The sequence below is a fragment of the Accipiter gentilis genome, chromosome Z (assembly GCF_929443795.1).
Source record: "Accipiter gentilis chromosome Z, bAccGen1.1, whole genome shotgun sequence".
In the NCBI taxonomy this organism is placed as follows: Eukaryota; Metazoa; Chordata; class Aves; order Accipitriformes; family Accipitridae; genus Astur; species Astur gentilis.
The window spans coordinates 58,933,627-58,945,573 of record NC_064919.1 but is presented as its reverse complement, the minus strand read 5'-3'; the positions used below and the strand labels follow the sequence as shown (position 1 = coordinate 58,945,573).

Sequence of the window (11,947 nt, the reverse complement as noted above, 5' to 3'; positions counted from 1 at the left end):
CGCCCCCCTCCAGCGCGACGCCCTGCCACGCAGCCCAGCGCGGCTGGCATGTGCTCCTCTACCTCCTTATTATGTGACGACACGACCGTTCAGAGCCACCCGGAGTAACTCCCGGAGTGGCAAACCGTGGATAATTTGCTCTTCTGTCTTTTCCCTCTAACGCGGGCATTACCGAAACGCAATTAGGATTAGAAGCTAATCCTGGCGCTCGCACCCCCGCAACGGTAACGCAGCATCCCGCGAACGCCCCCTCCCCAAATGCGCATTTTAGAGCCGTGCAAACACGAGTAAATACCACCCCCACCCTCCCGCTCCAGCCCGCTTCCCCCTCGCGGGCGATACCCGGGGAACCGCGCGGGGCACCTCGGCGCGGCGGGACCCGGCGGCCGCTGCTCTCCGCCCGCCCGGGTCGCGGCTCCCCGCGGGTCCCGGCAGCTGGGCGGCGGCGGCGCCTCGTCCCGAACGGCTCCGCATCGAAAAGTACCGAAACGCCAGCGGATTCGGGCCGATTTTGACTTTCTGGCCCGCCCCCCGGCTCTGCCCGGTCCGTCGGCGTTTCTTTCTCGGAAAGCTCAGCTCCTCAGCGGAGCCAGGCCCTTTCCGCTAAATGTTATTTGGAGCATATGTTTCGCGCATTCAATTCTCTTTCAGTCTATTCTTCTAGGCGCTAACTGCTAACACGTAATAGTCACCTTGAAATTTCCTCTGCTATTTTCCAATTAAAAGCTTAATAGCCCTGGAAACGGAGTTCATGTGGTGCAGTTTACCATAGCCCCTTCTTCTGAAAAGCTTTCTGCTGAGATCCCATTATGTGCTTGAATAAACCTTTTCTGCGAGCAGAAATGGGAACCGGGGTTGTCAGGTGTTGGGTTACAATAGACTTTCAGGCAGGGGACGTTTTGCTAACATAAATACGAACCTGGCCCTATGGGGAGATGTTGTCAAATACTCGGACACGGAAAACATTCCCATCAAATATGAGAAAAGGATTACGGCACTATATCAAACGAGTGTTTCAGCCTAAACGCCCGCTGTGCAGCCAAGCGAGAGAGGGGCCCCCGGCCCTAAGCCAGCCCGCCGCCGCGCCGAGGCAGCCCGGCCCGGGAGCAGGCAGTGGCCCGGCCGGCCCCGGTGGCGGAGGCTCCCTCGGGTCCCGCTCCTGCTCGCGGGGGAGGGGGATATTCCACCCCCGCCGCCCCCCCCCCCCGCCTCGCGCCGGCACTTGCACCCCGCTTCTTCGTTTTGGGGAAAAGGATTCCCGAGGGCGGCTGCGCATCGTCTTCCACGCGCCCCTTGCAGTTTTGGGATGGCCGAGTATTTGTTTGGTCCGCGGAGGAGGCACCGCTGGTTTGTTTTTCTCCGCCCGACGGGCACCCACGAGTGTGCAAGGTGCCCCGCGGGGGAGGCCGGTTCGCGTACGGCGGGCTGCAGAGCTGTCCGGGCGCAGTGCGCGCACCCCGGCAGCAAAGAAAGGGAGATCCCACCGGCGCTGCGGGGAAACGGACTGTTTCCCGCACCTGATCTGACTCACCTCCCCGCCTCGGTGCGGTTAACCGATGGGGCGCTCATCCTCCCTCACACCCCGCACAGGGCCCTGGGCAGAAAGATCTCCCTGAGTCGCTCTTCCCCTAGAAGTGGAAAAGTAATTAAGAGCGAGCCAAGGCATTAAATATCACGCGAATACCTTCGTAGCACACGCCGCGCTTTTTATTCTCTCTGGCGAAATACTTCCCGAGTTCTAAATCTGACTTTCTAATTACGTACCCTCGTTAAATGGTTTATTTCGTGTAGCGGTTACAGTGGAGAGGTGCCTGGGAAAAAGCAGGGGAAATCTTGGGGCAGCGAAACGGGTTCCGGTCCAAGCAGCAAGCGCCTGCCACCCGCGGGCTCTGTACCGCTAAGTACCGGTGCGCGGGCAGATAAACGCTTGCAGTGAATTTGTCGTCCCCGTCCGTTCCCCCCCCCCCCCCCCTCCCAGTCGATATTCCCATACCTTCTCTCACTAATATATTACACTTGGATTTAAACTTCTCGCTGCCGTGCTGGAAATGCCGGTGTTTCAGCGAGAGACCTCCCCGCGGCCGCAGATACAGAAAATTACCACCCCGCCTCATCAGACGCGTCGAAGCTATCTGGCTTGCCCTGAATTACACGTGCCTTTCTATAGCCACCGTTTGCACTTAAGTAGCTGTCATGGCGAGGGACGCGGGAGAAGCGGCGGATAGCGCGGCGGCAGGCAGCCGTCCGCAGCCGCCCGGCTCCGCGCAGCTCCAGCTCCCGGGCAGCTCCAGCTCCCGCTCCCGCGCAGCTTCTCGCGGCTTCAAAACTTCGATAAAACTTTGGGCTCAAACACCCGCCCCCCACCCCCCCCTCCCGGCAGCGCTGGACCGCAGACGGTTGTACGGCAGCAGCAACGCACCGTGCCGCCGCTCGTAGCGTCCCGTGGGCTTTCCGCGGCGTCCAAACGCCCCGTCTGGACTTTGAGATCCCGGCCCCGCGGGGCCGGTCTGGAGCCCGGGGAAACCTTCCCCGACCCCGCTCGCCCCCAGCCCCGGGCGCTTTCGCGGCCTGCGCCCTGCAGGGGGGCGTGGGTGGGAGACATCGGCCCCTGTCCCGGCCCGCTGGGGGGACGGACCCCTTCGGCACGCCGCGGGCACCACCGCTGCCACCGCCCCCGACGGCGGGGCAGAGCCCCCCCCGCCCGCCGCTCCCCCTTCCTTCCCCCCTCCCTCTCTCCCTCCCTCCTCTCTCCATCCCCCCGGCGGCGGCGGCGGGGAAGGAGGGTGACGGAGGGGGGCGGGCGGGGGGCGGGCGGAGGGGCGCTGGGCTCGGCGGGGCGGGGTGGGCAGCGGCAGTGTCGCTCCGGCCGGCGGCAGCGCTCTGCCCGCCGGTGCCAGCACCGCGGCGGGCGGCGGCTACCCCCGCCGGCCTGGGGCCGGGGCCGCGCCCCCCCGCGGACCCCGCGGGCAGAGCCGCCCGCCTCCTCACCTCTCCTCCGCCGCCCCGGCCTCCGCCCGCCCCCGCTGCCCCCTTCTCCGCCCCGGAGCGGGCCGGGCTCCTCCCGCGGGCATGAACGGCTACGGCTCTCCGTACCTCTACATGGGCGGCCCGGTGTCGCAGCCGCCGCGGGCTCCGCTGCAGCGGACGCCCAAGTGCGCCCGGTGCCGCAACCACGGCGTGCTGTCCTGGCTGAAGGGCCACAAGCGCTACTGCCGCTTCAAGGACTGCACCTGCGAGAAGTGCATCCTCATCATCGAGCGGCAGCGGGTGATGGCCGCCCAGGTGGCGCTTCGCCGGCAGCAGGCCAACGAGAGCCTGGAGAGCCTCCTCCCGGACTCCCTGCGCGCCCTCCCGGGGCCGCCGGGCAGCGCCGAGCCCCCCGCCGCGCCGCCGGGGCCGTCGCCCTGCGCCGCGCCGTCGCGGGCCCCCGCCGAGCTGGCCGCCGCCGCCGCCCTGCGCTGGGCCGCCGAGCCGCCCCCCGCGCTCCCGGGGCCGCTTCCCAAGGCAGGTGAGGCCGGGTCGGGCGCCGCGGGGCCGGGGGGGGGGGGGTGGGGGTGGTGCGCGGGGCCCGCGGAGTGGGGGGGGGGGCGGGGAGCGGAGGGAGGGCAATTCAGTTCCCGGGCCGGGACCCCCACGGGCGGGCCTCGGGGGACGGGTGCCCGGGGGAGGAAAGGCGAGGGCTTTCCCTTCCTCCCGACGGGCGCCGTGGGAAGGGGAAGGAGGGAAAGCCCGGCGGGTGCGCTTTGTCGCTCTTGAAAAGCAGGGAGCCGCGGAGCGCCGGGCCCGCTCCTCGGCCGGGCTCTCAGCCGCCGAGACCAGCGGAGGGGACCGGCAAACGCCGCCGCTGCCAGCCGGCGCCCCGACGTGTCGCTGCTGGCCCTCTTCCCCCAGGCCGGCCGGGGATCCCGCGTGGATCGCACCCGCACGTCCCTCCGCCGCTCCCGGTCCCGCAGAAACGGCTGGAGCTGCTCCCGGGCGTCCCGCACCCGGGGCGTCGGGCTGCAGGACAAAACCTCCCCAGGGAGCTCCGGCGGCGGCAGGGGATGAGCGCAGCGACCCGGTTGTTTCGGCTTTCCTCCCGCGGTAGCGCGTCCCGCCGGGCCGCGGCCGGGGCGGCTTTCGGCAGGTCCGGGATGCTGACCCGGAAACCGCCGCCAGCTACCGGCACCCTGTGAGCGCGACCTACGGGTGCCGGCACCCCGTTTCTGCAGGCGAAACTAACGCTCCCGAGCCGCCGGCCCCTTCCCCGCCCCGTGCCCGAGCGGGAGCCGGCAGCCTTCCCCGACGAGGATGCCCGGCAGGCCGCTGGCAGCCCGCTCCGCTGACAAGCGGCGACTGCGACGAACTCTTACACGGTGCCCCGGGCGGGGAACGGCGAATCCTGGGCTCCCGCACGGCTCGGCTCGGCTCCTTACGGCCCGCTGCGGGGCGGTGTGCGGGAGCGGGACCAGCCGGTCTCTCTCCGAGGGTACGGGTGTGGAGCCGGCCCGGCCCCGCAGGCGCCCGCCGGGGCCCCGGCACCGGGCTCTGCTCCTCCAGCTTTGCCGAAGACACGACGCCGGGTCCGTCAGTGCGGCGAGGTTGGCGGTGGTCTGGGACCCGCTTCCCCTTGGCCGGCCCTCGGCACCGCCTGCCCGCCGCCCTCTGTCCATCCCCGTCCCCCGCATCTCCACCCGGTTCCGCCGGCCGTTCCCCACGGCCGGGGCTTTGGGGTCCGTCCGTCCGTCCGTACCCCCCAATGACCGCCTGGCCGCAGCCTCCCGGAGGCGCTTAGAGGGGCAGGGACCGCGCAGAGGGGGGGGGGGTGCGGGGGGGGGGCGAAAGGGGAAGGGGGGAAGGTCCAGGGAAAAAAAAGGGGGGGGGGGGGGAAGAAAAGAGGAGAAAAAAAAAGAGGGGAAAAAAGCGCCTCCTTGGCTCTTTCCAGAAAGTGAAACAAATAAAATTCCTCAGCAGGATATAAATCTGGCGGATAGGAACGGTATTGACTTGCACGCCCAACTTTTCTTCCCCCTGATATATGAACTTCCCAGCTTAAAAGATTACAGTAATCACGGGAGGACAGTGTAAATCGAATCTGATAGCAATAACTTTTGGGGAAGGTCAGGCTCAAGTGAAATGTTACCAAGCAACAGGCATTTTGTTTGCAAAATACAATCAAAGTGTATTGATGAGAAATTCTTCCTTGCCAGCCAGTCAGCACTTTCCGCTAACAGCTTTACGGGTGGGGGGGAAAATAACGGGCGAGAGCTTCATAAATCAAGCCCCGCGGGGCCGCGTCGGCCCCCGCCCGCAGTGAGGCTGGGCTGGGGGGGGGCCGGGGCACCCCAGGACCGAGGGTGCCGGGAAGCAGCCCCGGTTGCACAGACCTCACCTGCGCGGTCCCCGGTCTCCGATTGTTACAGGGGTTTGCTGGGTTTTTTTTGTTTGTTTGTTTGTTCCTCCCCCCTCCGCCCCCGCTTTTATGAACATGGGAATGAGTGAGAGCAAAGCGGAAAATTATCTCCTCGGGGGGTCCTCGCATCACCTGCTACCAAGCACTGTCTAACCAGATAACCTGCTTATTTCCAGCCATCCTGCGTGCTCTGAACGGCAGGGCTTTCTCTCTCTTCTCCCTCTCTCCCTGCTAACCTGTATTAAAACCGTCGTCAGAACGGAGGATGTAATTAGTTGCTCCCCCAGCCCGCCCTGTTTCTAACACCCCCCCACCCCCCCACCCCCGCCCTGGGACATCAATGTCCTGGAAGTTTTTTCAGAACGGAGGAGGTATTTCCCGATGTACGGTAGAATCAGATCCGTTTATTTTTGTTCCTGCCAGAATTGGTCATTTCGGTGGGACAGTTGCAAAGTTGTGTTCTGTGCAAATAACGCGCCTAGAAACTACCCCTGTTGCATCTGCCTGTGCTAACCCAGAGTAATTCCTCCTGCTCCTACTGTGCTCATGAACTTTCATCTCTCATGTCACTTGAGTGCCTGTGACATTTCTCTGTCTTAGCAGTAGTTATCAAGGCTTGTAAACAATTAATGTAACGCTGTATTGAGTCTTCTGTTAGTTTCAGAGCCAGCTTCTTAACCCAACAGAGCAGTCTCTGTGTTAGTTTGGGAACAGCGATTAGTCTCCTACGAAGCACCATAGACCTTTGAAGATAGGGAAGAAAGTCTGGAGTGAAAATAATTAAAAACCCCCAAACAAACAGCAAAACAAAAAACTCCAAACCAACCAAGGGAAAATAAAAAAACAAACCCAAACTACCCCACCAAAAAAACCTATAAGTTTCACACGATCTTAGCTTCATGCAGCTTTATGTTAGTTCTGGTATCAATCCATTCTAATAATAGAAATAGGGAAAACAGCAGATGTTTTTGGGATCCATGAAAATGCGTGTTGCAGAAAGAGCTGTCCTAACAATCAAAGTGCAAGCTGATTTAACAGAGTCTGCGGTGGGAATATCAAGGAAGCAAATTTGGTTCCAAAGTATTAGACCAAGTTTTCCAGACAAGTTATTAACTTGAGGAGAACAGCTTCTCTCTCTCTCACCCGTGTTACTTTTATTTGGCCCTTTTACAATATTTGACTCATGATCCTTAATGTATAAATAGGCAAGGAAAAATTGGGGTATACATTGCTCCAAATTCGTAGCAGCTTTATTAATGCAGAGTTTACCGCGAACGCATGCACAGTTCTCCCACTGTACTGTGGTTCATGTGTATCTGTATTTGCACTGCATCTCTGTAGATCTGGATATGTATCTGCCTATGCATGCATATTAATTGAGGAATAGTCCCCATCGTTTACATCAATAAGAAAACAATTTCCCTAGTTTGCTCAGGGCTGGCAAAGTGAATACTTGAATGCAGACAATTTGAAATAGAACGTGTGGGGCGGGAAAGGTGGGGGTGAGGGTGGGTAACAAACAAAAACCCTACATACAACACCCAAAACGCACAAATATAAAAAAATGTCTGAGGATGGGATTTCTTTCTTGAAGACTAGAACATCCTCATGTGAAGCTTACGTGTGGTGCAAAAAATACCGTTGGCGGGTTGTGTATTCTGAACACGAAATTGGTGCTTCTGTGCCTGAAAATATGGCTGTTTGGGATTAACACTTGCATGCAATATTCCTACAATTCAGTGCCCGCCTAAGGACATTTATAACGTATCTTCCCAAATCTTCCTTAATTTAACGATTGCTCTTTTGTACCCGTTTTAAACAAACGGAAAAGCTAATCGCGGCAATCCCCGCGAAGAGGAGGGGACAGTTCCCGGAGCACGCCGTGACCGTGGGGGGGAAGTGGTGTTCAGATGAGGAAAAAGCACAGTCAGAAGACGACCTGCCGGGCGGGAACCCACGGGGGACCGGCCCGGTGAGCGGGCGGCGGCCGTCCGACCCGCCCGCAGCGGCGGTGCTGGGGCAGCCGCGCTGGGACACCGGCCACCGCCGCCGGCAATGAACCGCCCGACACCGGCGGCCACAAATGGTCTCAAAAAGGCAGGGGGGGGGAAAAAAAACCCCAAAAAACCCCACTGTAGCACCCGAGCTCCATGTTAACCAACGGTCGATGATCCTTCTCGTGTTAATAGCACCGTTTGATTTAAATCACCGAAATCTCGTTTTACAGGTCTGACCCTGTTGAGTCTTACCGCCTGGTGAGATGCACCGCTTATGATCTGTGCTGCGAGGGGGCTCTCCCTGTGCAAGGCTAAGAGTCGGGATCTGTGCAGTCTCCTGATGATAAAAGTGCAAACTTCAGTGGGATGAATTCTCAGAATTTGAAGAAAATTTTTAGCCAAGCCTCATAAGGATAGCTTTAAGGGTACTGAAAACTGAACAAACCTGAAATATCTTGAAAATAATAATTTGTAAGGATCAGGGAGTGTATTAGGGACATCCAATCCGATTCCTTTTTTTTCTTTTTTAAGCACGTATTTGCTCCCCAGTGGTACTTGTTATCAGCCCATAACGATACAATGGAAGAGCGCAGTGGTTCTGAAATACGCTCTACCTGCATGTGGTCCATTTGGTAATACCGGGTACCACAGTGCAATCTATTTATGTGGAAATTAGGACCATCGTCTCCCTTAAATACCTCTCTAACTCTGGCAAGACAGGGACAGAGGTAATTAGCTGTTCGCAGACTGCCCGGTAAGCCTTCGACGTATCAATTGCTCATTCACTCAGGTGTGAATTGATCTTAGCATCCTGTCTTCTGTAAAAAATGCATGACTATGAACATGTGAAGGTGTTAGGAGGGAAAGGTAGTGTGAGCCTCACGTTTTTTTTTTCAAATAACGGATGAGTTACGCTAAGGTCTTACCACCTCCTCAAAAGGATACACGTTGCCAGTTCGCTATCAGCAAACATTTCCTGCATTCCCCTTTGGCTGCTAAGGAAAGACTGATGCACTGGGTGTATGAAGAAGAGCATACATACATTGCCTTCTCTGTAATATACCTAGATGAAGAGTTACTGCTTCTCCATTTGTACTGGACAGAGAGCATAACCAATATAAAAACGGGTAACCAAACCAGGTAATCCTGCAAAAAGAGAAGGACAAGATCTTCAAGGGCATCTGTATTCCTCAGCTCCGCTCCCACGCTCATTTCCGCAGCCCAAACTAAGCACACCCCACAGCCCTGTAGGATGGCGCATTGTTTCTACCTGGCACAGCCATCCTCACGAGGAGAACCTGCCTTTGCCACGCTGACTGTCAGGCTGTGCTCTGCCAGGATCTTGTATTTGTTTATAACTCCCGTTCTGGTGAGCAAAGTGGCTTCTTGCTCAGCGCAGGCTTGCACAGACCCCAACTCCTTTCTCAAGGTGGGTAAATTGCATTAATAATAGAGTTTGTCTTGAGCTGATCTGTTCAACACTAAACTTAGCCTGCTGCATGGGGAAATGTCCTGCCAGTTCCTGGGGTGAAAGGGAGGCAGGACTGTCCATGGTGAGCAGCGAGGCTCAGGCGCTTGCACGCCTTTAACTTGTTCCATCTTGGTTGGGCAGGGGTGATCTTCAGCACATTTTGGGAACCTCTGCTTGCTTCTTATAGCTTCTTTATCTGCTTGGGCTGATCACCAGGAGCTTGGGAAACCAGTCAGATAGTTGTATTGGTTTCTGCAGGCAGTCTTTCACATATGTGTGTGCAAAAGCGCTGCCCTGTGCAGTTAAAGCAGGCTCTGCCAGCCGCAGCTTGGACAGCGACCCTTTCTTCAAATATTGATGCTTCCCCAGGGAGATCATCACTGTCCTGTATGAGGAAGGCCAGCAGAACAACGTTCTTGGGAAATAACTGTGAACAATCTCAAGGAAGTACATTTCACCCCTTCTGCATAAACTGTGAAATCTGTCAACCTTTCTTCTTATTCTCTTCTTTCTGACAAGCAGTCTTATTTCAAAGGTTTCCATACTCTGGCCAGGGATTGCCAAAGTGACCAGAGATTTGGGGTATCCTTATTTTTGTGTGTCCATTTGGAGGCAGTGTGGTCAACAGGCTTGGTTTCAGCCCTGTACTCAGTTCTTGCCCTTCTTAGTTTAGCACACAAAAAGCAAGGTACCTGGAGCAAGTGCTGAGAGAGGCTGTGGAGTCTCCATCCTTGCAATTATTTAAAACTCAGCTGACCAGGGACATGAGCAGCCTGCTCTATATTTTAGGTGTCTCCTGCTTTGAGCAGGAGGTTGGGCCAGATGCCTTCCAGAGGTTCTCTCCAAACTGGGTTTTTCTAGATTCTGTGCTCTACTGGGCCCAGGCATCAGCTGTGCTCCAGGGTTTGGAGGAAAAGCCTGTGATTCTCACTGGGGAAGGAACCAGTTTCTGCAGAGCCAGGACTGGTATACACTGATTTATTTGAAGACTTCTTTAACGTTCAGCCAGTGGTCATGATGGAGTGGTTCCACCAGTGTTGTTGGACTTGCAGAGGGAATTTTGATCTCCCAAGTGCCCTCTAGATATCTTCAGCTCACTGTCAGTGAGGTGGTGCTAGTGAGGAATTATGATACGAAAGTGCTGAAGTTCCTCTGAGAAAGTGTGCGCTTGGGTGGTGTGTTGCTGCCCTGTAACCAGTGAGAGAGGATTGATATAGTATATTTGATGCAGCAGAAAAATGAGCACTGCTTCTTTTCTTGTACGTGGGAGAATGAGACAAGATATCTATAAGACAGCATAAAATGCCTAGACCAGGTCATATGATTCTTTTGCAGTTTTGTTCTCATGAGATGTTGCAAAGAGACCTTAATTTTAGCAGGATCTGTGTGAAGAATGCTTTTTTTTCCCCTAGGATCCTGCTCTGTTCACTTTAAGAAGACTGTATCCTCAAATGTCTGTAAAAGCTCTTGGCCTCGTTTTTTTTATTAACCCTCTGCCTTCTCTTTGCAGACATGAATGAGGAACGTCTGGGTGATGCCAGTGGAGCAGACAATGCTGAGACCTACAGTGACAAAGACACAGACCAAAGGAGTTCCCCAGACATGACTAAAGCCAGAAGTTCCTTCACCCCTGAGAGCCCTGAAATTGTTTCAGTGGATGAGGTTGGTTATGCAGTTCACAGAAATGGTGGGAGCACAGAGAGCCGTCCAGACAGCCCCAAGTACCACCCAGAGCAGAACCACCTCCTGATAGAAGGTCCTTCTGGGACAGTTTCTTTACCTTTCAGTTTGAAAGCCAACAGACCTCCACTTGAAGTCTTGAAAAAGATCTTCCCTAACCAAAAGCCAGCTGTGCTGGAGTTGATCCTGAAGGGGTGCGGCGGTGATCTGGTGAGTGCTGTAGAGGTTCTCCTGTCCAGTAGGTCGTCAGTGGCCAGTGGTGAGAGAACGTCTGCAGAATCTGATGGTCTGGTTTTGCCTTCCAGTGGGCACATTTTTGAACACACGCTGAGTTCGTACCCTATTTCCTCTTCCAAGTGGTCAGTGGGCTCAGCATTTAGGGTTCCTGACACGCTGAGGTTCTCTGCTGATTCCAGTAATGTTGTGCCAAATCCTCTGGCCGTACCTTTGCAGCACCCTTTCCCTCAGCCACCACGCTACCCGCTGATGCTGAGGAACACTTTGGCAAGGAACCAGTCCAGCCCATTCCTGCCCAATGATGTCACCCTGTGGAACACCATGACACTGCAGCAGCAGTACCAGCTGCGGTCCCAGTATGTCAGTCCTTTCTCTAGCAACTCAGCCAGCGTTTTCCGAAGCTCACCTGTCCTTCCTTCCCGCTCGTCAGAAGATCCTAGGATCTCAATCCCTGATGACGGGTGTCCTATTGTGTCTAAGCAACCAATGTACACAGAAGATGAGTATGATGAAAGGTCTGATTCTTCAGACTCCAGGAATACTCAACACATTTTAGACTGACATTCGACACGTGATAGCTAAGTGATAACTTGCAGTGCAGCTGAACTACTGGGCCCTAAGAGGAGGGACATGTACTCTACAAAACCCTTGCAACTGTATTAAAAAGTGACTTTGCTTGGTATTGTACTATAGCAATAAAGACATAACTTATTTTAATTCTTGCACTTCACTGGATAATGCCAAATAGCAATACTCTGGCTTTAGTGCTGAGTGTGTGTTACAAAGGAAGACTTTACGGCTATCAGTTATTGGGACTCTAGAAGACTTGTAAGGAAAACAGAAGCCCAAGGTCTACTTTGTTCCTTAACTCAGAAAAATGGGGATGTTAAACTAGAATACTTGAATGCTGTTTTATAAGAGAGAACTCCTCAGGACATAAGAGATCAAACAAACGTAGTTCAATTGCAAATGGACCAAAACAAGGACCTAACAATCTTATGCCAGTGATTGTCCTCGCAGTGAAAGAAAAGGCAGAAGAAAGAAATACACACATGAAACTACCATGAGCTGCTTCTGTGCCATTTGAGCTTGGACACTTTTCAGAGAAATAATATTAAGAGTTATTCTTTCCCCATGGCTAGGTCGAAACGTGTAATGTCAGCGTAAAAC

At 55.7% G+C, this 11,947-nt stretch overlaps 1 protein-coding gene across 1 annotated transcript; it reads left to right on the top strand.

The window, feature by feature from the left end:
* Positions 1-3,069: 3,069 nt before the first annotated feature.
* Positions 3,070-11,338, top strand: DMRT3 (doublesex and mab-3 related transcription factor 3). The gene is made up of 2 exons (XM_049795762.1): positions 3,070-3,508; positions 10,371-11,338. Exons 1-2 carry the CDS (start codon positions 3,070-3,072, stop codon positions 11,336-11,338), a joined length of 1,407 nt encoding a protein of 468 aa, XP_049651719.1.
* Positions 11,339-11,947: the final 609 nt, after the last annotated feature.